Raw genomic sequence first — 27,936 nt, 5'->3', positions numbered from 1 at the left:
AACATGCGCAGTAGATCTGCGCAGATATAAAAATTTATAAAGTATTTTCTTTCAAACTCCTACTACAATTTTTACTATTCTTTTATTATTTATCAAATAGCGAAAACTCGTATAATCGAATTACTTGAAAAAAGCTGAAAATACAGACATGCGCAATAGATCTGCGCAGAACTGAAACTCCTTCTTGATTACTTAGAATTCACAATATTTTTTAACAAAATTTTTATTTTTACTCTCATACATTTAAAATATATCTAAAGAATTAGCAAAACACTCGTATTTTAATTGTTGGTTTGGGAAAAAGCGGTCAAAAATCCAATATGCGCAATAGATCTGCGCAGATCTACAGTTTCTTTCCTATTTTTCAAATTTTTACCATTTCCTACAAAATTTGAACGGTTTATTTTCTTGCAAAATTTCTAAATCTCACATACTGTCATATTTACGTTTTACTTGCAAATTAGTTTAAAAATTGAAAATTGAAATGCGCAATAGATCTGCGCGGATCTAAAATTTCATCTCTATCATTTCTTAGAGAATTTAAACAATTTTATTTCTTCTCGTAAAGTTACTAAAACACACATATTGTTATATTTACATTCTACTTGAAAATAGCTTGAAAATATAAATATGCGCAATAGATCTGCGCAGATCTGAAATTTTTTATTTTTTTTTGAATTTTTTTCATTTTTTAAAACATTTATATATATATATAGTATTTTGACTCTTTAACTTTAGGAAAATTGTCAAAAAAAGGAACAATTGGTAAATATACTTCCTACTTAATTTACAAAAAACTGTTCAATTTCTAATATGCGCAATAGATCTGCGCAAATCGAATTTTTTTCACTATTTATCGAATTTTTACCATTTCTTATAGAGAATTAGACAATTTTTGTCCTTCTTGTAAAATTTTCACAACTCTTATATTGTTTTATTTACATTTGACTTGAAAAATAGCTTAAAAATAGAAACATGCGCAATAGATCTGCGCAGATCTGAAAATTTTGGCATTATTTTTCGAATTTTCACAATTTCTTAGAGGATTTAAAACAATTTTTTTCTTTTTGTAAAATTTCTAAAAATCATACACAGTTATATTTACATTTTACTTGAAAAGTAGCTTAAAAATAGAAACATGCGCAATAGATCTGCGCAGATCGGAAATTTATGCATTTTATTCAACTTTTTCTATTTCTTAGAGAATTTATAGTATTTTGACTCATTTAAGAAAATTGCTAAAAAGAATAATTTGTTTTAATATTTCTTGTTTAATTTAGAAAAAATGGTTCAAATTCAAACATGCGCAATAGATCTGCGCAGTTCATAGACTCAAATACAATATTTCTTTGAATGAATACTATTTTTTACAGCACTGTAAAAAATTTTATCTTAAGAAAAAGTCAAAGAAAAAGAAGAATAGTTGTTCTAAATTAAAAAAAAATTCTTTTTCTATTTAGATTTAGAAATTTTTTATATTTAGAAAGAAGAAACGTTTCAATTTGCATCGAGTAAAAAGTTGAAAAAAAAATTTTTAAATTTAGGTCATCATTGTAGTTAAATTTTCAGAGTGTAAAATCTAGAATAACGCATATATACATATATTTTTCTATTCCCTTTCATATCTTATTTATTTTTAAATAAAAATGGGGTAAAGAAGGAAAAAAAAAATTTTTTTAAAACTTTTGTAAAAGAGATTTTCAATAGACATGCATATATATACACAAAATTTTTACGACTCTATATTGACGAATTTTTATGACTTGGCCTTCAACAGAAAACTATTATTATTGCCTGAATTTCTCACCTCGGCCTTTCTTTGATTTCTTTTTCTTATTATTATTCTTTACCTCCCCTCCCCCCTCTTACGCCTTCATTCTTCTTTTCAACACCCTTAAAAAAACAAGTGCCGTTATTATTGCTCTCTAAATAATAATAATAATAAGAATAATAACATAATAATTATTAATAAATAAAAAAATTTATATTCCAAAAAATATAAATAAATTATAAATAAAAGAATAATATATAAAAAATTGCGAATAATTATAAAAATTAATATCATTCTCCCTGAAATACCTAAAATAAGGCATAAATTAAAAATAACAATAATTATAATTACTATTTTTTTTATTTTTAGTTTTATTATTATTACCTAATCTTCTTTTTTCACTTTTTTATTTTTTTCATTCTCTTTAAAAAGAAAAGAAATTTTTACTTTTTGAAGACTTTAAAAATTTTTAATTGTAAATTAATTTTTTTTCTTTTTAAGGGAAATTTAATTTTTTCAATTTCTGACAATAATTTATTTTAAAAAACTTTAATCTTAAACAACTATCATAAAATAATGAGACTTATAAATTATTAAATGAATAATTTTACTCAAATATTTTAAAATTAATTCAATTTTTAAAAGAGTTTTGTTTACAATTTTCATAAATAAATGAACTTCAAAAGGTTTTGATTTGAAATTTTATTAAATTTCAATTTTGAATGAATATAGTTAGAAATTTTAAAGAACTTAAATTTTTGAAAAATTTTAATCGAAGAATTTTAGTTAAAAACAAAAAAAGAATTGAATTTTGAAGAAGTTACAATTGCAATTACTTTCAAAAGTAATAAAATTCTTATCACAAAAATCAATTATTATGTTCAAAATTGAAAAAAAAATCTGGTCAAAATCCCAATTATCTTTATAAATAATAAAATTTTTCAAAATTCAATTATTTTCAAAAATTTTCATCATTTCAATAAAAGAATTCAATTATTTAAGGTAATAAAATTCTTTATAAGAATTAAATTTTAGAAAACATTCAATTATTCAATAAATAATTTACTTTTGTTTTTAAATAATTGAATTCTCGTAGAATTTTCTAATAAAAATTGATTTAAAAATGAATTTCAGTTAAAATTTTAGATAATAATTGAATATGAAAATAATTTTGAACAAGTTACTTTAACAATATTCTTATAATATAAAAAAATTAAATATTTATTTAAAAAATAAGTTATTGATATTTTTGAATAATTTTGCAATTAAAGAAATTCGTAAATAAATGTAACAGAACATTTTTTTTTTTGAGTTAAATTTGTTCCTTTATTTTCTAAAAATTCAAAAATTTTCATTTTCAATTAAAATTTGTAATTAAAAAATAGAATTTAAAAAAAAATTTTTTCCTTTATTTTTAAAAAACGTTTAATTTTATTAAAACAATTGTAATTAAGAAATAGAAAATGATGTAAATTATTTCCTTATGAAAATTAAAAAATTTTCTACAAAAATATTGTAATTTTTTTTTTCCCAAAAGAAAATAATGAATTTGTAAACAATATTATTATTAAGAATTAAAAATTATGCTTAACATGAAAATTTATTTTCTATTTCTTAATCATAATTTTTTATAAAAATTAACAATTTTCTATTTTTCATAAATAAAAAGGAGAAAAATTTTTCAAACAATATTTTTTAAAGAAAAAAAAAAAAAACAAAAGCATACAAAAAGTAACTTCAAACTGCTGGCAGAATGAATAAAAGAATACGAAGATTAATATAGTTAATACAAGTTAATATTATTTGTTTTCGTTTTTTATTTTATTGATATATAATTATTCAAATATATAAAGTTTCTTCTTTTCTTTTTGTTTCAGGTGAGTTAAACAATAAGATATTTTTCCTGTCGAGTTTATTTCGTAAGTAAAAATATTATATTTGAAATAAGAATTTATTATTTTTATTATTAATTATTTCTTATTATTATTATTAGCCTATAAGAAAAAAAATCGCTGTTCTGCTTTTAATGTAACATTACAGGTAATATTAATAATATTAAGTTAATGTTATAGGTAATGTTACATAAGAATGTTACATACAATTTTTAAATTAACATTACAGTTATATTACAGTAATATTTTAGGTAATGTTTCAGTAATATTAAAAAAACTGCTTTAAGGTAATATTACCGTATGTAATATTACAAATAATGTTACAGTAATTTTGCAGGTAATATTTCAGGTAATGTTTAAGTAATTTCTTTGGGTAATGTTACAGAAATATTACATGTAATGTTTCAGGTAACATTGCAGGTAATATTACTGCGATATTACAAATAATATTACAGTAAAGTTACAGGGAATATTACATTAATGTTAACCTTAATATTACTGGTAATATTACATTAATGTTACCTTTAATATTACTGGTAAAATGACAGTAATGTTTCATATAACATGGCAAGTAATATTACAATATTATTACAGTTAATATTGCAGTTAACATTACAGTAATGTTGCTAGTAACATCGCAGGTAATATTACAATAATATTACAAATATTATTATAGGTAATATTACAAATATTATTATAGGTAATATTACCTGCAATGTTACAGGTAACATTGCAGGTAATATTACAAATAATATTTCAGTAAAGTTGCAGGTAATATTACAGTAATGTTACAGGTAATGTTACAGGTAATATCACTAATATTACTGGTAACATTGCAGGTAATATTACAGTAATATTACAAATAATATTTCAGTAATGTTGCAGTTAATATTACAGTAATGTTACAGGTAATATCACTAATATTACTGGTAACATTACAGGCAATATTACAGTAATATTACAAATAATAAAATTACTGTAAAGTTACTGGTAATATTACAATAAAATTACTTAAAATCGTACAGTAATGTTACAGGTAATATTGCAGTAACGTTACAGGTAATGTTTCTTCTTCTTCTGAGAGTTATTTTTAAAAAAATTTCGTTTTCATTTTTCGGGGTGATAATAATAATAATAATAATGAACTACTGGGATTCATGATTCAAGACAGTGCGTTTGAACAGTAGTCTCAGATGTAATTGGCAAGTAATAAGAAGAGCCAGAAGCCTGAACTGTAAAACCGCAAAGGAGTTTTATTTGAAGATCCAGTTCTGTAACTATATATATAAATGCTCCTGTTCGTTTTGTTGGCCAAACGGGAGAAAGGAGCCATCTCACGGTGATGAAACGAAACTAAAAAGTCACTCACGAAAATTGACTCCGCTCTCTTTCTCCTCTCTGCTACCTACCTTACCGTCTCGTTATCATTCGTCGAGCACGCTCCTACGTCCGTGAAGATGACAGCACTGTGTATTTATTTTCAGATTTCATTTTCTTCTGTCTCTCTTTATCTTTTTCTTTCTCTCCATCTTCTTATCTCTTTCTCTCTATTTCTTTAACTTTGTCTTCAAATTTCAATATTTCAAAACGAAATCAAAAATTTAAATTTACTTGATTTAAAATTTTTATTCTGCAAAAAATTTTTAATAATTAAAAAATCATTTCTTTTTAATTCAAAACAAATTTTTTAATTGAATCTACTAACTTTCTTTATATGCTTCGATTCTTTTTTTTTTAAATTTAATATTTTAATTCTACTTAAAATTCATTTTTAATTACAAACAAATTCTTTTTATTTTTGATGTCAATAAATTTTTGTTTGGTTCAAATTTTCTATTTGGCTGAAATAAATGTTTTGCGATTTAAACAAATTTTTATTTAGCTCAAGAAATCTATGTGGCTCGATTTGGTTCAACAGTAATTCTTTTTTTTAATTCAAATAAAGTTTTGTTTAACTTAAGAAAAATTTTTTTCGACCTAATGGGGTCGCTTTTTTTGACCTATAGGTTAAAAAAAGGTCAAATTTGACCTAAATTCTGACCTAGGGTAACGATCCTTTAGAGAGTCCTTATAAGGCCTTTTTTCGACCTGTAGGTTAAAAATAGACCTAAAAAGGCCTAAATAAAAATGGTCTAAAATAGACCTAAATTTTGACCTACGGTAGTGACCCCTTAGAAGTCCTTTTGGGATTTATTTTTGACCTGTAGGTTAAAAAATAGGTCAAAATTGATAGTATACTAGTAATAATATTAATGTTATTAATATTAATTTTATTATTAATAATATTAATATTAAATAATAATGAAAATAATTATAAATAATGAATAAATATTCTAAAAAAAATTGAATTATAAATTCTGTCTCTCTCTCTGTCTCTCTCTTACGGAAAGCAGGTTTTCTCCAAGAAAGTACACAACATGTGTGTAAACGTCTTTCTCTGCCTTATGTAGAAATTTCGACATCAGATTTGCGTTCGATATCAACAGATGAAGGGGGCTAGGGGGGTGATCAGAGGGGGAAAAACACAAGGAATATTTAATTTTAATCCAATGTGTAATAGGTCGTTCTCTCTATTTCTGACCTGGGACAACAAGATATTGCAGTGAGAAATTATTTTGTAATATTAAAAAAAAAGAAGGAAAAATAAATTATGATGTATCAATAGGAAAATATATTTCTTAAGCCAAATAAAAATTTGTTTAAGGCCTTTTATTAAGATCTTTTTTTTTTGACAAAAATTCGATTATTTTCCCAAACAATAAAATTCTTCAAAGGAACTCAATTCTTTTTAAACATTTTAGTAAAATTTTTCGCAATAATTCAATTATCTTTATAAATAAGAAAATTTTCCCACGAATTCAATTAGTTTTGAAAATTTTAATAAAATTCTTAGAAACTATTCAATTATTTTCATAAATAATAAAATTCATCAAAGTATTTCAATTATTATTTTTAATATACTATTTTTTACAGGAATTGCTCGAAAAATGTAATTATACTTAAAAATTTAATTTCTATTTCTCGAAATAATCAATTATTTAAAAAAATGTTTTTTTAAAATTATTTGTAAGAATTCAATTATTTACTGAAATATCAGAATTTTTCACAGGAATTCAATTATTTTAAAAAATATATTAATAAAATTTTTCGAAAGAAATCAATTATTTTAAATGCAATTTTAATTAAATTTTTTTTGAAATTATTCAATTATTCTTTTAGATTTTAATTAAATTTTTCCGAAGAATTCAATTATTTACATAAATAATTCTTGGAAAGAATTCAATTATTTATTTATTTATTCAATTCAATTATTTTAATAAATTTGGAAAAAAATCGTTGGCAAGAATTCAATTATTTTCATAAATAATAAAATGCTTTTTAGGAATTCAATTATTTTTAAAAATAATTTAATAAAATATCACAAAAGACATTTAATTCTTGTCTAAAATTTTAATAGAATTCTTTGTAAAATTTAATTATTTTTAAAAACTTTTTGCAATTCAATGATTTTTAATATTTACTATTTTCATAAAATTTTCAAACAGAATTCAATTATTATCGCTTATTATTTAAACAATTTTTTGTAAAAATCTTCGTAAGAATTCAATTATTTTCGAATGAATAAAAAAAATTCTTAGAAATTCAATGATTTTAAATTAGAATTCGCATAAAATTAGTTGGAAAAAATGATAATTATTTAAACATTTTTATAAAATTCTTGGCAAGAATTAAATTTATTAGCAGGATAAGAAAGAAGTAAATATTTTTTATGAAAGTTAGGAAAAAGTGAGGAAAATAAAAAATATGGAATGGAATTTTTGTCAGTTTTTGAAGTGCGTCTAAAATGATTTTTTTCTGGTCGTCAAGTTCAATATTTCGATAGCTACTTTTTTTCTACATTTTTAGTTTAAAAGATATTTTTTTAAAATTAATAATGATTGAAAACGAAGTATGTGAGGGTCCTTATTAGGCTTTTTTTCGACCTGTAGGTTGAAAAATAGGTCAAATTCGACCTAAATTTTGACCTAGGGTAATATGGGTCCTTATGAGGCCTATTTTTGACCTGTAGGTTTAAAAAGTAGATCAAATTTGACTTGAATTTTGACCCAGGGTAATATGGGTCCTTAAGAGGCCTATTTTTGACCTGTAGGTTGAAAAATAGGTCAAATTTGACCTAAATTTTGACCTAAGATTATAAGGGTTCTTATGAGGCCTATTTTTGACCTGTAGGTTTAAAAAGTAGATCAAATTTGACCTAAATTTTGACCTAGAATTATAAGGGTCCTTATGAGGCCTATTTTTGACCTGTAGGTTAAAAAGGTCAAATTTGACCTGTAGGTTGAAAATAGGTCAAATTTGACCTAAATTTTGACCTAGGATTATAAGGGTTCTTATGAGGCCTATATTTGACCTGTAGGTTTAAAAAGTAGATCAAATTTGACCTAAATTTTGACCTAGAATTATAAGGGTCCTTATGAGGCCTATTTTTGACCTGTAGGTTCAAAAATAGGTCAAATTTGACTTGAATTTTGACCTAGGATTATAAGGGTCCTTATGAGGCCTATATTTGACCTGTAGGTTGAAAATAGGTCAAATTTGACCTAAATTTTGACCTAGGATTGTAAGGGTTCTTATGAGGCCTATATTTGACCTGTAGGTTTAAAAAGTAGATCAAATTTGACCTAAATTTTGACCTAGAATTATAAGGGTCCTTATGAGGCCTATTTTTGACCTGTAGGTTCAAAAATAGGTCAAATTTGACTTGAATTTTGACCTAGGATTATAAGGGTCCTTATGAGGCCTATATTTGACCTGTAGGTTCAAAAATATGTCAAATTTGACCTAAATTTGAACATAATTTAACATGAAGGGGGTGTTACCATGCATTAAAATTTAGGTCAAATTTGACCTATTTTTTAACCTACAGGTAAAAAATTGTCGGTATAAGGGGATGTTATATGTCAAAGAACAAAGGAAAGGTAGGTAAAATAAAGAAAAAGAGAAAAGCGAGAGAGAGAAATATGAAAAAAAGAAATAAAGAAAGAGAGCGAGAGAGAGAAAGAAAGGAAGGAGATAAGTCAACTGATTACCAGTCGAGTATGAAATTACAACGTAGAATATATATTCCATGCAACATGTGACATGTGGATTTATGTGGCATGCGTCTTACTAGTTGTTTATATAGGAAAGCATTGAAGGTGGTATTGGAACTGCATACACATATGCGGACAGTAAAAGCGTGTCTCTCTTTTGGTTACAAAGGAAAATCCGCGAGCGTTTATTTGTTATTACGTAAGACCATATACATATATATGTGTACCGCACCGGTTATAGTCAAAGACCTACCGCAAAAAAAAAAGAACACCCCACATGCTAACAACTTTTCATTTATATACATATATATATATCTACAAACATAATTGAAAACTTGTTGTTAGAATGTGGCTGTTTGTTTTGTTCTTTTTTAGAAAGAAAAAGAGAGAGAGAGAGAGAGAGAGAGATGAAAGTCACCGTCTCGAGACACCTGGTGTCATTGCAAACACGGTTCGAATGAAAATCATTGCAAATACATCAGCACAATATAACGGATTTGTCGAAATTCTAATCTCACGCTTTTATTATATAAAAAATGTCCATATACGATCAATTTTATACGGTTTTATTATTGTCTCCGACTTTCCGTATTTCATGATTTCTTCCCACTCCCCTTTTTCACCACTTGCTTATCTCCAAGTTTCTTTTCTTATAAATGGAATTTATTTCTATTCGAAAAAAAATCCATTGCATTTGAATGAGCAACTGTCGTTTTTCCAATTTAAATTCACAATGTTTTATGTTATCTTGATCCTTTTATTTTGAACAAAACGGATATTTCTGGAAATGTTTTCTGAACAATTTTTTTTCCAGGGACTGTCCATTAACCACGCCCCAAAATGAAAATACAAAAAAACTTCAAAAAATTTATTCTTTATTTTGGACACACCTTTTTGAACTTCTTCATTGCAAGTCTGCACCTTTAAATAAATCCAACATTTTCATTTTTGCCACGCCCCTTTGACTAAAGACAACACCTTTTTTATTTCAGCCCCGACCCTTCGACTGTGCTGACAATGTACATTTTATTAAAGTTACGCCCTGTAGAGTAAATTCAACGCCTTCTTCATTGTTGTCACGCCCCTTTGAATAATATTAACAAACTTTCTTTATTTAAACCACGCCCCTCTGACTAGAGACAGTGCCTTTTTATTTTAGCCACGCCCCGTCGACTAAAGAAAACGCCTTCTTTATTTTAGCCACGCCCCTTCGACTAAAGAAAACGCCTTCTTTATTAAAGTTACATCCCTCTCACTAAATATAACCCTGGGATTATTTTGGCCACGCCCCTTCAACTAAATGGAACGTATTCATTATTTTAGTCACGCCCCTTTAAATAAGATCAACACCTTCTTTACTTAAGCCACGCCCCTTCGACTAAAGGCAGTGCCTTTCTTTTTAGCCACGCCCCTTTGACCAAATACAATGCCTTCTTTATTTTAGCCATGCCCCTTCGGCAAAAGAAAATACCTACTTTAATTCAAACACGCCCCTTTGGCTAAAAAACGCCTTCTTTATGTTAGCCACGCCCCTTCGCCTAAGGAAAACGCCTTCTTTAATTCAACCACGCCCCTTTAAATAAAAAAATCACCTTTTTCATTTAAACTATGTTCTTATTCAATTATTTTTATAAATGGCAAAATTCTTCGCCGAAATTCAATTATATTCAACATTTTTTTAACAATTCATTGTGAAATTCAATTATTTTCATAAATAACAATATTCATCATAAGAATTCAATTATTTTTTTAAATTAATAAAACTCTTCGCAAAAATTGAATTATTTTCCAAAAAAATCTAAAAAATAATTGTCGTCAACATTTCAATTATCTTTATCAATAAATAGGAAAATTCTTCGACAAAATTCAATTATTTTCAGGAATTTTAATAAAATTTATTCCAAAATTCAATTATTTTTAAAAATTTTTAATAAAATTCTTGACAAAATTTCAATTATATATTTAGGAATTTTTATAAAATCAATTGTAAAATTCAATTATTTTCATAAATAAACAATATTCATCAAAAGAAATCAATTATTTTCAAAATTAATAAAATTCTTCGCAGAAATTAAATTATTTTTAGGAATTTTAATAAAATTCATTGCAAAATTTCAATTATTTTCTAAAATTTTTTTTTTAATTCCTGTAATTAAAAAAAAAAAATTTCAATATTCTACTATTTTAATAAAATTTCTCTAAAGAATTCAATTATTTTAAAAAAGAAATAAAAATTTTGCAGGAATTCAATTATTTAAAATAGAAATTGCATAAATTTAAAAAAAAAATCAAATGTTTTAAAATTTGTCATTAAATTCTTGGCGATAATTAAATTATTTTCAAAAAGTCATCTTAATTCAATAATTCATTTTAATTCCTCGAAAAATATATAATTATTCATAAAAATTTCATTAAAATTCGTCTAAAGAATACATCTATTTAAAAATTTGTTTTGATACAATTTTTATTAAAATTTTTCAAATGAATTTAATTATTTAAAAAAATTTTAATAATATTTTTTAATAAGAAATCAATAATACTTTGAATACACTTTTAACTGATTTCCTAGAAAGAATTCTACTTTTCTTCGCTAGAATTCAATTATTTCCAAAACGTTTTAATAATGTTCTTCTTAGAAATTCAATTATTTTCAAAAATTAATAAAATTATTCAAAGAAATTCAATTATTTTCCAAAAATAATAAAATTATTCACAGAAATTCAATTATTTTCCAAAAATAATAAAATTCGTCGAAAGGATTCGATTATTTACAAAGTTGATAAAATAATTTGTATATGAAACATTCAAATTATTCAATAAATTATCTATGTTTGCATTTAAATAAAATTGAATTCTCGTAGAATTTTGTAACAAAAATTGATTTAAAAATTAATTTCAGTTAAAGTTTTAGATAACAATTGAATTTTGGAGAAGTTACTAATAATTGCAATTTTTAGAAATAAAAATTGAATTTTGTAAAGGTTTCAAATTAAAGTCTTTGAAAATTTTAATTTTTCATACTTTTAATTAAAAATTTTATGGAACTATTTTTTTTCAAAAAGCTTAATCGAAATTTTTAAAAATTATTTCTAGTTTTTATTTTCTAATGTAATATTTAATTGAAGAATTTTCGAATAATTGAAATTTCACGTAAAATTGAATTGTAAACAAATGAATTTAAAAATTCTGAAAGGAAGAACTTTTTCAAAAATTATTAAAAATTTTTGATTTAAAGAAGAATTTTAGTTAAAAATTCTAGAAAATAATAATTGAATTGAAATTATGAAAATAATTTTTAAAAAGTTACAGTTACAATATTCTTATAATATTATAATATAAAATAATTATTTTATCACTCGGTCATTTTTAATAATATATTCTTAAAAGTTTTTGAATTTTCAAATTTTGAAAATCTTACTTCCTATGTAAAAATAATAATACGATTAAATATTTATTGAAAAATTGAAGTTATTGGTATGGAATAATTTGAAAAATTTTACTTAATTTTTAATGAAGGAGATTCGTTAATAAATCTATAATAGAATATTTTTTTGAGTATCTAATCATTTTGAGAGTGAATCGAAAATCAAAAATTGATAAAAAAAATTCTTTAGGGTCAAAGCAAAAAGTCAAAATTATTTTGTCTGAAAATCTGAGAAAAATAAAATTTAATTTTGTGTTAATTTTCTATTTTGTATCAAAATAATAATTATAATCTATAAAATTTTCTTTCATTTAACGAATTTTTTCAAAATAATCAAACTTTTGTCATTTTACTACAAAAAATTTACTCTTAATCTCAAAAAAGTTCTTATCTCAAATGAAGGGAAGATAAAATTCCGCATCTGATTTATGCATATAATATATAAATTTTCTTTTCAATTTTATCGAAATCAATGGAGAAATTTTAGTGTGCGGTTCACTTGAGCGCGCTCTTCCTCTATACATATATATTGATTCAATGGGTGAAAATAAATTTGCCCTTGGCATTGAATCTAAGAGTGAATCGTCCCAATAATGGATTTTTTTTCTTCGTCTCCACATCTCTATAATATACATATATATATATTTCATTTGACAGATATTATTGGACGATAGTCTTCCATCCTTTATAATTTTGTAACTCGTTGAAAGCGGAAGTTGACTATATATAAATGAGTCAATTGACAAGTAATTATCAGGATCGTTATCTGCAGGAAAAAGGAAAGGAGAATCTTGATTGTAGAATAATTGATCAATAAAATAAAGCCTTTAATAAAAAAAGGACCATCTCTAAACCAGATAAAGTATGCCAATAAACGAAAATTAAATCATAAAAGGATATCTGGGAAAATTAATTTAACTTTTTAATTAAAAAAAATAATTCTTTTTTACAAAAGTTAGAAAAAATGTTGAAGGACATTGGGTCGAAATTTTAATTTGGAAAATTTAAAATAGTCATTAAACTTAACTCAAAATTTGAAGGTTTTTAAGTAAAAATTTAGGTCAAGGAAACAAACAAGAACTTCAAGTCTAAAATTTTTGGTTTACGATTCGAAACATAAATCATAAATTTAGGTTTAATTTGATAAATCAAATGAAGAAAATCCTAAAATTTATATCCTAATTTTAAAAATTGAAAAATAAAAAGAAATAAAATTTAAAGATTATAATCTCTAAACTTTAGGTCAATATATACTTTTGGAAAATTAACCACAAACTTCAAAATGTTGATCACAATAATGTGAAACTGCAACAATAACCTCAATATTTAGGTCAAAATTTGCAGGTCAAAAATTGATCTTTTCGACCAATTTTAGGTCAACGTTTAAAAATTATTGGGAAAAAACTCTAAAAGTAGGTTAATTTTTACAAAATCAAGTTATTGACAAAAGTTCAAAATTTAGGTCAATTTCAAAAAGTGGGTCAACTTTAAATAGTAATTTTTTAATTTAGGTCAAAATACAAGTGAATAAAGCTAAAAACAACTTCAAGATTTAAAAATGAATCAAATTGATCCCTAATTGACAAGTGAAAATGCGAAAATGACAAAATTTAGGTCAAATTTTTTGATAAAAACTTGAAATAAGTTAAGAAGTCAAAATTTAGATAGTGTGTTCGAGGTCGAGGAAGGAAAAAGATGTTAAAATATAAGTCGCATGTCAAAAAGTTAGAATTTAGGTCAATTGTAAAAAATAGTTTTTAAGTTCAGGACAATTTTTAAAAAGTAGTTTTTTAAATGTATGTAGGTCAATTGTAAAAAGTTGTTTTTTAAATTTAGGTCAATTCTAAAAAGTAGTTTTTTTAAATTCTGGTCAAAATATAATAAGTGAATACAATTAAAGGTAGCTTTAAAATTTAAAAATTAATAAAATTGACTTCTAACTGACAAGTGAAAATGCGAAAATGACCAAGTTTAGGTCAAAATTTGTGTTGAAATAAGTTAATAAGTCAAATAGTTTTTAAATTCAGGTCAATTTTTAAAAAGTAGATTTTTAAATGTAGGTCAATTGTAAGTTTTTAAATTTAGGTAAATTGCAAAACGTAATTTTTTAATTTAGGTCAAAATACAAGTGGATAAAACTAAACATAACTTCATAATTTAAAAATTAAAAAAATTGACCTCTAATTGATAAGTGAAAACGTGAAAATGACAATATTTAGGTCAAAATTTTTGTTAAAATATGTTAAGAAGTCAAAATTTAGGTTTTTTCAGGTCAAGAAAAAAAGAAAAATTAAGAATATTAGTCAGAGGTCAAAAAGTTAGAATATAGGTCAATTGTAAAAAATAGTTCTTAAATTCAGGTCAATTTTTAAAAAGTAGTTTTTTAAATGTAAGTCAATTGTAATTTTTTAATTTAGGTCAATTTTAAAAAGTAGTTTTTTAAATTCAGGTCAAAATACAAGTGAATACAATTAAACGTTAACTTCACAATTTTAATAAATTAATAAAATTTACTTCTAATTGTCAAGTGGAAATGCGAAAATGTCCAAATTTAGGTCAAAATTTGTGTTAAAATAAGTTAATAAATCAAAAGTTAGGTTTTCTTCAGGTCGAAGGCAAAACAAAAATTAATTATTTTTAGGAAATTTTAATAAAATTCATTGCAAAATTAATTTATTTAAAAAAATTTTTTAATAAAATTAATGGTAAAATTTCAATTATATTCAGGAATTTTTATAAAATTCTTTGTAGAATTCAATTATTTTCATAAATAACAATATACATAATGAGAATTCAATTATTTTCAAAATTAATAAAATTCTTCGCTGAAATTCAATTATTTTCAGGAATTTTAATAAAATTCTTCGCTGAAATTCAATTATTTTCAGGAATTTTAATAAAATTCATTGCAAAATTCAATTATTTTTTTCAATTATAATATATTCATCATAATTTCAATTATTTTCTACAATTATTTTTTTTAATTCAACGATTATTAATATTCTATTATTTTAATAAAATTTCTCTAAAGACTTCTATTATTAAACAAAAAATTCTATAATATTCTACACAAACATTGAATTATTTACCAAAAAAAAATAAAAATTTCACAGGAATTCAATTATTTAAAATAGAATTTGCATAATTTTTTTTTTTAATTGAAGTTGATAAGTAGAAAAAATTCAGGTCAACTTTGAAACGTAGTACTTGAATTTAAGGTAAAAATGTGTAAAAGGAAAAATTGAACATAATCTCAAAATTTGAAAATTGATAAAGTGGGCAGAAAATTGACCTAAACTAACAAAGGGAGCTGTGAAAATGACCTCAAAAGTTAAAAGGTCAATTTTCGCAATTTTCAGGTCAAGCATAAAATCTTTATTAGTTTTTAAATTGTAGTTTAAAAATTTCTTTTTGCATTCAAAAGTTTAGTCTTAATTTTAAAAAAGAAATCAACAAGAACTGAAAATTAAATTTTGAGATAAAAATTTCTTTTTAATTTTACTCTCTAACCAAAAAGGAAAAAAGAATGAGAACATAAAGTTTTTTATCTGGAAAAGTGATTTTAATATATTTGTGAGTTCAGTACCATAAACTTGGATATAAAGTCTCCAATCTCGTGTATTTCAAGCCTGAATCGATACTGAGGCCCCAGGGCGAAAGAAAGAAGAATCCGTAAGTTGAATTTCTTTTTTTCTTTCCTCCTCTAATAACTCGAAACTCACTCTACCAAAATGGTAAAATTAAATTTATTACCTCATAAGTTCCATTTACGTCTCTCTGAAGGGATAGAGAGAGAGAGAGAGAGAGAGAGAGAGAGAGAGAGAGAGAGACGCCTTACATAACGCATCTACTTCAATTTACTAGATTTCACCGAAAAAAAAGAGAAGAAAAAAAATCAATTTTCCCTCGCAAATATAATTTATTAATTTTTTTTCTATTTCAATTTCTTAAATCTAAAATCAATCCTATCCCTTACTTTTTGAAATAATTTTTTAAAAATTCAATATTATAGATTGAAAAGAGATTTCTCAAGAGAGCGCAGATTTTTTTTTTCTAAATTATAATAAAGTGATTGCTCTATCCATTAAAATTGATGAAATACATCATTTTACGATCAAGCATCATCAGGTTAGCATCATCGACCAGTTTGTGGTTTTAAATTAGTCACTGAAAACCGGGCTGTCAGGTTTTCACTGTTAGCTAAAGAGAGAGAGAGAGAGAGAGAGAGAGAGAGAGAGAGAGAGAGAGAGAGAGAGAGACTCGATAAAGTTTTAGAGTACAGTAGAAGTACACTAGGCCAGAGACACTAGGTCAGGCGATCAAGTGCCAGACAGCTTATCACTCTTGATGGAGGAGCAAATCGATTGGGAGCGTTCCCAAGTATGTAACTAAATTTGTCGAGAAAGAAAATTGACAAGTGGATTGTCCTCAATCATCAACTATTTGAATTATAGCTCAAAAACCTTATTCATATTTAAATTATTTCAATACAATACAATATCACTTCGATTTGATTCTATTTTGATTTTATAGAAGGAGAAAATATTTTTAAATTAGGTGGGAAAAAATTTTTACAATTACGATACGTGTCTAAATATTCAGAATAAGTAGCTTTAGATAATTTTATTGCAGTGACGCCCCTATAATTAAGATCAACGCCTACTTTATATTAGCCACGCCTCTTTGACTAACGACGGCGCCTTCTCTATTTAAGCAACGCCCCTTCGACTAAATATAGTGTATTCTTTATGGAAGTTTCGCCTCATAGACTAAATGAAACGCCTTCTTTTCTTTAACCACGCCCTTTTGAATACGATCAACTGGTTCTATGTTTTAACCACGCCTCCTCGACTAAAGATAACGCCTTCTCTATTTTACTCACACCCCTTCGAATAAGGGAAACGCCTTCTTTTTTTCAGCAACACCCCCTCGACTAAAGGAAACGCCTTCTTTATTTCAGCCACGAACTATTGGATGCGATTAACACATTATATATTTTAGCCACGCCCCCTTGACTAACGACACCTTCTCTATTTCAAGCACTTGCCTGTAACTTAAGACAATATAATCCTTACTGTAGTTATGACTCATAAAGTAAATGAAGTTACTTCTTTACTTTAGCCACGCCCCTTAGACTGAAGAAAACGCCTTTTTTATTTTAGTAACGCCCTTTTGGATACTATCAACACCTTCTATATTTTAGCCACGCCCCTTTGACTAACGGCAACGCCTTCTTTATAGCAATTATACTCTTTAGACTAAAGGCAATACCTTTTTCATTGCAGTTACTCACCCCTTTGAATGAGATCAACTCCATATTTATTTTAGCCACGCCCCTTCGACTAAAACCAACGCCTTCTTTATTTCAGACACGCCCCTTCGGCTAAAGACAATAAATCTTTTATTACAGTTACGTCCTGTAGAATAAATTCAACGTCTTCTTTACTGTAGTCACGCACCTTGAAATAAGATCAACAACTTATTTTTTTAAGCCATGCTCTTTGAATAAGATTAACACTTTCTTCATTTTAGCCCCGCCCCTTTAACTAAAGACAACACCTTCTTTACTTTAGCCACGCCCACTCGACTAAATCCGCCTATAATGCTCCGCCTCTTTGGCTAAAAACGCCTTCTTTATTTTAGCGACGCTCCTTCGACTAAAAAAACGCCTTCATTAATTCAGCAACGCCTCTTTGACTATTGTTATCAAAGTTACTTTTAACTGACTAACGCCTACTTTATTTTAGCCCCGCCCCTTCATATAAAAGTTATGCCTTTTTTAATTCCGAATAATTTATAAAAATGCCAATGTTCGTGATCAATTGAAGGTGGGTCCTAAAATTACGTTTAAAGGCGGAGAATGATATTGGAGATTTAGTGATTCCTTCTTTCACTATAATGCTCCGCCTCTAAACTTAATTTTAGGACCCGCCCTCAAGTGACAATGATCATTTGCATTTTTAAAAAAAGGTCGTAATTAATAAGGGCGTGTCTATTTTTTTTAATCCTTTTGTAGTAACCATATATTTGAAAGGCTTGGGTAGAAAATATTTTTGTCAGAAGGCGGAGTTTTAAGAAAAGGCGGAACATAGTAAATAGAAGGAGGTACTAAAGAAAAGGTGGAAATTAATGGTAGTTGGAGCCTAATGAAGAGGCTCCTCCTACCATTGAGTTGTTCCACCTTCGGAACAGAATAGTAGAAAGAATAGTAGAAGTAGTAAAATAGTAGAATATGTTATACTATGGAATAGTAGAATAGGTTGAATATTGGTGGAAATAAAAGAAGAGAAATAAAAGAAGAGAAGAAATAGTTCAGTGGTAGGCGGAGACTATAGTAGAGGCGGGACACTAGAAAAGAAGGCGGGGCCTAAATAAAAGGAGTGACAAAATAACAGCAGATGGATCTCAAAGAAGGATTGGAACATGGTATTAAAAGGCGGATTCTAAAGAAGAGGCGAAACATGACACTAGAAGGCGGAGGCAAAAACAATAAAGAGGTGGAACACGGCAATGAAGGGCGGAGCCAAAAAAGAGGCGGAGCATAGTCATAATAGGTAGAGCCTAAGAAAGAGGCGGAAAAGCGTCATAGTAGATGGAGCCAAAAAAGAGGCGGAGCAGCATTATAGTTAGTAGAGCCTAAGAAAGAGGCAGAGCATCGTCATAATAGGCGGAGCCTAAAAAAGAGGTGGAACAGCGTCATAGTAGGCGGAGCCAAAAAAGAGGTGGAGCAGCGTCATAGTAGGTGGAGCTTAAGAAAGAGGCGGAGCAGCGTTATAGTAGGCGGAGCCAAAAAAGAGGTGGAGCAGCGATATAGTAGGTGGAGCCTAAGAAAGAGGCGGAGCAGCGTTATAGTAGGTGGAGCCTAAGAAAGAGGCGGAGCAGCGTTATAGTAGGTGGAGCCTAAGAAAAAGGCGGAGCAGGTGTTATAGTAGGTGGAGACTAAGAAAGAGTCGGAGCAGCGTCATAGTAGGTGGAGCCTAAGAAAGAGGTGGAGTAGCGTCATAGTAGGTGGAGCCAAAAAAGAGGTGGAGCAGCGTCATAGTAGGTGGAGCCTAAGAAAAAGGCTGAGCAGGTGTTATAGTAGATGGAGACTAAGAAAAAGGCGGTTTTACTGAAAAAGGAGGCGATATCCTTTCCATCATCAAAAAATAATTTTAAAAAATAAACTTTTTCCCCATTCTAAATAGAAAGTCACAACCAAATTTCTAACTTTAACAAAGGAAAAGCCCATATTGTCCAAAGTAAACATATTTCATGCACAGGAGAATTTTACTTGTTGCAAACTCAATACTCCTCAACAAGGTAGTATAACATCAAAGAGGAGAAAGAGGTGAAAAATTTTATTTGTATACGAATACTCATTTCGTACCTTTTTCTTCTCCCTCTACTCCCCCCCTCACCCTCCTACCCCCAGGAGGGTCGTAAGTGGAAAACGTGCTCCTCCACAGGGTACGGAATGTAGAAGGGCGAAAAGAATGTCAAGGAAGGGATGATGCTCGAAAGGAGAGGATTGAGAGGGGGAGGGGGGAGATTCAGAGTATACCGGGACGTTACACTGTTGGAATTTAGAACGAAGAAGAGGGGATAAGTGATCTCGAGTGAGAGAATGTGTATTCGATCTGCTTTTTGTGTCTTGAGGTATAGAAATGTTTTTTGTGTCTTTTACACTGTTTTGTTGGGTAGAACACTCTGTAGCTGCCTTTTGCTTTAAGGTCGCTTTTCCAGTACTATGGCAGGGTAAAATCAACCTTAAGACAACTTTTTTTTTACTCTTTTCGCTAAAATCAAGTCTTTCGCTTTAAGGTCGCTTTTCCCGTATTATAGCAAACGAAAATCGACCTTAAAGCACCTTTTTCCGCTTTTTACCCCCCTTTAACAGTAGAGATCAATTTCTGGTGTCTTCTAAACGTAGACAAATGAATTTTTGGTCCCTTTCTTTCCCGATGGGTACAAAAAGAAAGGAGGAATCGAAGAGAGAATATGGAGCGAAGAGTATAAGAAAAATTATAAAGAGTATGAGTAGGGGGCGGGGGTGGTTCGTAGTCGAGGGTGAATAAAGTCTAGTGGCGAGAAGAAGAAGAAGACGACAGATCCAAGTTTTTGGGGTTGGGAAGAGGATGAAAGTCAAAGCAAGGAAAGAGGAGAGGACCTGCGCGCGAATTTCCCGCGTTTCAACCCAACCTCATATTGATCCCACCCCAGAGCAGAAACGGAACGAAACACCCCCGTAACGGGTTCATCGTTGTCGTGGGATTCACAGAATCGCGGCGTCCGGGTGGTCCAGCGTGAGACTAACGTACTCTCACCAAAAAAAAAGAAAAAAAGTGCGAGAGAGAGAGAGAAAAAAAATTCACCAACTACAAGTGTTATAAAAAAAAATTTTTTCCATCAAATTTTTCCCCTCAACCGTAATTGTTTTTTCGAAAACCTTTTTTCTGTTTTTGAAAAACGTCTTTTTTAACGTTCAACAACGTATTTTTGATCCAAAAGGTGTTAGTTCGAGGGTAAAATTAAAAATTTCCCCCTCCACCCCAAAAAACAAGAAAAGTGCCAAATGAAATTTGGATTTCAAAAAATCGACCAAAAGTTTGGCAACAACTTTGGATTGGAATTGAAAGTCAGCTGTAAATCGTGGGTGTATTTATATTTTACTTGTGTTTGTGCGTGATTCCAAGGGAGTCAAGTGTCTTGCTTCTTTCACTCTCGCTTTCACTTTCGTTTTCGAGTAGTGAAAATCGAGAATTTCACTCGACGATGTGAAATCAAGGAAAAATTTCTAAATTTTGCCAAAAGAAAAATCGAAAGCGCAAAAAGTGTTTGAAAATGTGAAAAAATAGTGATTTTTCCAAAGCAAATAAAAGAAAAAGTATTGAAAATTAAAGGAAATAGAAAATTTTTTTTATTTAAAAACAAAAAATTAAGGTGTGTATAAATATTTTCAAAAGTCTCGAGGATTTTTTGGTCTTTATAGAAAAAAAATTGGTTTTGGAATCAATTTTCTCTTTGCTCGGTAAAAATTATTTTTTTGGAGAGAGAAAATCTTTTTTGGATTAATTAGCAAAACAAATTAGCAAAAAAAAAATTCCTCTAATTTCTAGAATTTTCATACATTGACTCCTGCAATTCAAGTATTCTTTCTATCAATTTTTTTTTCTTCACTCTGAAAATAATTACTAAAAAAACTAAATTACTAATAAAAAATAAAAAATTACTAATAAAAATACTAAATCACCACTAATAATACGAAATTACTACTAATAATACAAAATTACTACTAATAATACGAAATTACTACTAAAAAAATACTAAATTACTAGTAAAAAAATACAAAAAAGTAATTTACTACCAAAAAATACTAAAAAGTAAATTACTACTAAAAAAATACTAAAAAGTAAATTACTACTAAAAAATACTTAAAATTACTAATAAAAAATAATATAAACTAAAGTTCTACCAAAAAATACTAAAAACTAAATTACTACCAAAAAATACTAAAAACTAAATTGCTACTAAAAATACTAAAAACTAAAAGTACTAAATTACTAAAGAAACACAAAAATTACTAAAAAAAAATAATCAAAACTAAAATTCGAGTATTTCGGTATTTTTTCGAAAATTTTCTCTCACTCGAAAAATAATTATTTTTTCTAAAAATGTCTAATTTTCGGCATCAATTTAGTAAATTAGTGACAAATCACTAAAAAAAACTAAGCAGCTAATTTAAAAATAAGAAATAAAAGAGGATTTATTGCAAAAATAGAATCTTTTTCATCTCTTCGCAGCACAAAGAATGAAAACTGCCTCGCCCAATGGCCGTTACTATACAGAGAGAAAGAGAGAGACAGAGAGAGAGAAACTAGTTTCCTTGAAAATTTTGTTATCATCATACAAAAGGTCAATTAATAATAATTTTCTCAATTTTAAACACTTCCTTAATATCCTATATACAGGAAAATGAAGGGAAAAATTTATATGAGAAAATTTTCACTGCGCGTGTTTATAAAATGATGCGTATAAACAAATTTTTAATGACCATAAAATAGTAATTATTATTATATACAAATTTCTTGTTTATTTACCCTTCTGGTTATTATTATTATTATATTTGAAAAAGCAGATTTTCAATTTTTCTGCTTTTTTTCTTTATGAGAATTTTTCTTCTCCTCCCCTCTTTTTGAGGTTTTCAACCCCACCCCTCCTTTTATTGAGAAGGAAATAAACAGATTGAACGTCTTTGATATATGTATATATGTAGATGAAGTTCAATTTGTTCAACAAGTTTTTAAAGAGAGTTCGACCCCCAAATTTAATTTTAAAATAAACTCTCTTGAAGCCAAAATTGTAACTGGTTAATGATTCAGGGGAATTACCTTGAAATTTCTTGTGTCTCAATGAATCAATTTCCGGTCATTTAAAAAAAACATTGATTTTTTACATGGGTGATTTGATTTTTGAATTTAGTTTTCATTATCATTTTGTCCTTTATTTTCATATTCATATTTTTCCACTTTAATTTTTGGATTCAGTTTGAATTTTTGGTTTTTTATTTTCATTTTGTCTTCTATTTTTACTTTCACTGTTATATTCATTTTCATATTTTTACACTTTTTAAATTTAGTTTAAATTTCATTTTCATTTTGTTTTTTATTATCACTTAGATTTTTATTTTTATTTTCATATTTTTCCACTTTGATTTTTGAATTAGGTTTGAATTTCATTTTCATATTGTCTTTTATTTTCACTTTCATTTTTATTTTCATATTTTTCAACATTGATTTTTGAATTTAGTTTAAATTTCATTTTCATTTTGTCTTTTATTTTCACTTTGATTTTTAGTTTTATTTTCATATTTTTTAACTTTGATTTTTGAATTCACTTTGAATTTGATTTTCATTTTCATTTTGTCGTTTATTTTAATTTTAATTTTTTCTTTTATTTCCACTTTGATTTTTATTTTCATTTTCATATTTTTCCACTTTAATTTTTGAATTAGGTTTCAATTTCATTTTCATATTGTCTTTTATTTTCATATTTTTCAACATTGATTTTTTATTTTCATTTTTATAATTTTCCATTTTGTTTTTTGAATTCAGTTTAAATTTGATTTTCATTTTAACTTTGTCTTTTATTTTAACTTTGATTTTTATTTTCACTTTGATTTTTGATTTTAGTTTGAATTTCATTTACATTTTGTCTTTCATTTCTATTTTTATTTTCGTATTTTTCAATTTTGTTTTTTGAATTTAGTTTGAATTTAATTTTCATTTTAACTTTTAGTTTTATTTTCACATTTTTCCACTTTGATTTTTGATTTTACTTTAAATTTGATTTTCATTTTGTCTTTTAGTTTTATTTTCACATTTTTCCACTTTGATTTTTTATTTTACTTTCAATTTGATTTTCATTTTCATTTTCATTTTCATTTTCATTTTCATTTTCATTTTCATTTTCATTTTCATTCTCATTCTCATTTTCATTTTCATTTTCATTTTCATTTTCATTTTCATTTTCATTTTCATTTTCATTTTCATTTTCATTTTCATTTTCATTTTGTCTTTTCACTTTCATATTTTTCCGTTTTGTTTTTTTTTAATTTAGTTTGAATTTGATTTTCATTTTGTTTCTATTTTTGAACTTTTCCACTTTGACTTTTAAATTGTCATTTTCATTTTCATTTTTGTTTTCATTTTTATTTTCATTTTCATTTTCATTTTCATTTTCATTTTCATTTTCATTTTCATTTTCATTTTCATTTTATCTTTTATTTTAACTTTGATTTTTATTTCCATTTTCATTTTTTACTTTGTTTTTCATTTTGCCTTTTATTTTCGATTTTTATTTTCATTTTCAGTTTGCCGTTTCATTTTCACTTTCATTTTTACTATTTATTTTTACATTTTTAAAGTGAATTTTATATTTGAAGTTACGAATTTCAATGAACAAAAAAGACCCAACCCACTAAAAAATCAATTCATTAATAATTAAAAAAAATTGTAAAAAAAAATCCGAATATAAATAAAAATTTAAAAAAAAATTTTAAAAAATTTGCAAAAAAAAAAAAAAATTTATTGTAAATTTGATCAAGAAACAAAAAGTTGGAAATAAATTGGGCGAGAGCTTAATTTGAAAATTGGCCAACGTTCAATGGCCGAGAGGCAAAGAGAGTGAGTGAGAGAGAGACAGAGAGACAAAGGACGTTATCTCTCAAGGTGCATCGACACCTTTGTAAACGTCAACAAGGAATCCCTCCGCGAAGATGGTGAATTCTCAGAATTCCGTCTCCAGATTCTGTAGCGCTGTCAAGGCAATGATTTTAATTTCAAACAAGACCTCTCAAGTCCTTTTCGCAAAATTCCCTCTCGGCGATGCGAAACGTTTTCTTCTATAACATTCGATTTCCAAATATTTCGTGTGTCTCTTTGACATCAGGGGAAATTTATTTCATTTTTTATTACCAAATCATCAAGTAAAAATTATTTTTATCCTTCACATTTCAATTTCTTTTTGTCCGCCATATTGGATCCGCTATTTTGAATTTTGAAAATGTCTTATCAAATACTATTATTTTTACTAATATTATTACATTTATTTTTACTAATTTTATTACTTTTATTATAATTAATATTATTAGCTTTTAATAAAAAAGAAAGGGGAAAATAATTAATTATTAAATATTTTTTGCAAACAAAATTTTTTCCATTATTTTTCATGTAAAACAAGAACATAATAACTTACCATCTTGATTACTATTTTTCTCATTTGTTTTTTTTTCATAATTTACTTAAAAAAAAAAAAAAAAAAAAAGAGGGAGAAAAAAAATTGTTGCCAAAGAGATAAATATCTTCTTTTTGAATTTCTCGAGATGGAAAGTTAGGAGAGCAAGTCATTCGTAAATCCTGATTTCTGCCAAGTAAGAGTAATGCTTTTCTAAATTAGTGGGTATCTCGAGAAAAGTTTCACTCGCTCGAGAGTCTCAACATAATACGCAATTCACATTTTTGTTATATTCCCTCCTCTCTTCAAATCAGATTTTTCGAAAAAAAAGATACCTAGGAAAACTTTATTACGTTTTTTTATATGAATTTATTTTTCTCATTCAATCGAAAGAATCCGAATTTTGTTTTTTTTATAATAAACATTATTTTTGTTATTACTATTATTATTAATTATTATTTTATTATTGTTACAATTTTTAATGTTATTAGACTCTACTTTCATTATTTATTATTCATTTTCGTTATTATTATTATTATTATTATTATTATTATTATTATTATTATTATTATTATTATTATTATTATTATTATCGTTATTATTAACGTTATTGTCATTATTGTTATTATTATTAACAGTATTATTATTACTTTTATAAATATTATTATAATTATTATTATATTACTATAAAATGAAAAAATTCGCAATCGTGGAGAATCGAACCCTGGTCCTTGTTGGTAGGAGTCCAGTACTAAAGCCTCTCAGCCATCTCACTTTTCATAGTAACTATTACTATTTTTCTTGTTCTTGACATTTTTATTATTTTTTGCTATTGATATAATTATTTTTTATTATTTTTATTATTATTATACTGTTATTGTTATTATTAATATATATTCCATATCATAATAAAATATTTAAAGATTAAATTTTGATATAAAAATAATAAAAGATTTTCAAAAAAAAGGGAAAATAAAAATCGTTAAGAATTGAAATTTGTTGGAATTGATATTGGCCAATCCGTAATTATATATAAATGTCTGATATTTAATAGAAATCTAACACTCATAAATTGTAAAACTGTCGCCACAATCGAGAACCGGAAATGTATCTTTAACGAGATGAAAATTGCGTTACAATAGGAACTGGACGCGTGTAACTTGCTCAGAATGGCCTCGGTTAATTGGAGTGTGTTGCAATGATAAAAATCAGTGGACTTCATGTCACGCAAAAGATGTTCATATTTTCTTTATCACTCTCATAATATACTCGTAAATTGCTCTCTCCCTCTTTTTAAAGACATTCCAAAAAAAAAAAAAAGAAAAAAAAATCAAGAGTGGAAAAATAAATCTTCCTGAAAATTACACTTAAATTAAAAAAAAAAATTCTTTCCAATGAATGAATCTTTTTACAACCACTTCAAAATAAAAGGGAAAAACAAAAATCAAGAGTGAGAAAATAAATCTTCCTGAAAATTACACTTAAAATAAAAAAAAAATTCCAATTAGTTTTTTAATCCTCTAGAAAAGTTTTTCAAAATTCGAAAAAAATCCTCGAGACTTGTACCAAAAAAAAAAAAAAATTAAAAAATCATCTAGTTAATTTTCAACTATCTTGCACTAGGACAACAATAATAACAACAAAAACAACAAGAAAAAAAATAAACATGGATGCACTGGAATTACAAGCAGCCCTCGTGAAATTAGATCCAGCAACGACCGTGACCCCCATTGGTTCGAGTGTTAAATTAATGGTACCCCATTCAAGAATTGCATTTAAACGAGATGTCGATGAAAGTGAACTCTCGACAATTTCACATAATAATCAAATAATAACCACCACAGCCACCATTAATAATACAACAACATCAACAGCATTAACAACAGCAACAACAAATGTTCAACAAAAAACATCAGCAGATAGAAAATTGTTGACAAATTTAGATACGATGAATGTGCGAAAATTGCCGACGACGACAACGACGACAAATCAAAATCATCAAAATTCACAGAATCCACAAATCACCAAGTGCAATGTAATTGAGGTCAGGTGACGCCAAGCATCGATTGGAGTAAATATGCTCTATCACACGTATCCACCGCACAGAGGCGGTAAACATCATGGCAAGCATCATAATAAGGAAAAACGACATCATCATCACCATCATCACCATACTATTCATCATCAACATCATAAGAGTCATGTGGTGAGTAAAATCAAAAATTTGGTTAGTATTTTTGAAAAAAAGAGGTTTAGTCCTTCTGTTGTAGCTCCTCCCCTTTTTTTCTCCGCCTACCGCGCTTTTTTATTACTTTACCCTTTAACCCCTTAACAGTCCATGGCCCATATATGGCCACGAAAAGTCGTGCCACCTTTGCGTCTGTGGCCATATATGGCCATCTCAAAAAAAAAATACTAAACATGATTTGATTTTAGTAGCGAAGTACATACTACTGTTTTTGGGGTCGCTGAATCCGAATCTGAAGTCAGATTTAAAAAATTCAAAATGGCGGACCCAAAATGTTGACTTCGAAAAATAAAAAAATTTCAAATTCGCTTTAAACTCGTTACTTGGGGGGTTTTCGGGGTCTCTGATTACAAATATGATGTCAGATTTTTAAAATTCAAAATGGCGGATCCAATATGGCGGATAATTTCAAGATTGATGCGATTCGATTAAAATTCGTTTCTCGGGGGTTTTTGGGGTCGCTGAATTTGAATTTGATGTTCGTTTTACAAAATTCAAAATGTTGGATCCAATATGGCGGATAATTTCAAAATTTATGCGTTTTGATCGAAATTCCGTTCCCGGGGTTTTTTGGGGTCGCTGAATTCGAATTTGATGTTCGTTTTTCTAAATGCTAAATTTTGGATTCAATATGTCGATCAAATTTTTTGAATGTTGACAAATTTGTCTAAAATGTTTACTCAGGGGTTTTTGAGGTAACTTCATATTTTTTTCGCATCAATCTTGAAATCATCCGCCATATTGGATCCGCCATTTTGAATTTTGAAAATCTGACATCATATTTGTAATTAGAG

General features: G+C 26.9%; 2 protein-coding genes across 2 annotated transcripts in view; both read left to right on the top strand.

Annotated features, from left to right (window-relative positions):
- Positions 1 to 27,936, top strand: part of LOC122506639 (probable protein kinase DDB_G0277539) — a 303,476-nt gene that overhangs the window by 149,248 nt on the left and 126,292 nt on the right. The window lies entirely within an intron of this gene.
- LOC122506681 lies at positions 21,058 to 26,970 on the top strand. Its single transcript, XM_043619001.1, has 2 exons — positions 21,058 to 21,102; positions 26,518 to 26,970. Exon 2 carries the CDS (start codon positions 26,561 to 26,563, stop codon positions 26,945 to 26,947), a length of 387 nt encoding a protein of 128 aa, XP_043474936.1. The 5' UTR covers positions 21,058 to 21,102; positions 26,518 to 26,560; the 3' UTR covers positions 26,948 to 26,970.

This window comes from Leptopilina heterotoma, unplaced genomic scaffold, assembly GCF_015476425.1.
Source record: "Leptopilina heterotoma isolate Lh14 unplaced genomic scaffold, ASM1547642v1 Lhet_43, whole genome shotgun sequence".
NCBI classification, from domain to species: Eukaryota; Metazoa; Arthropoda; class Insecta; order Hymenoptera; family Figitidae; genus Leptopilina; species Leptopilina heterotoma.
Note: the sequence above shows the minus strand (reverse complement) of the source record. Positions and strands in the feature narration are given on the sequence as shown.

Excerpts from the sequence above, each read along its gene's own strand:
- LOC122506681 (XM_043619001.1), top strand. The coding sequence starts at position 26,561 with ATGGATGCACTGGAATTACAAGCAGCCCTCGTGAAATTAGATCCAGCA.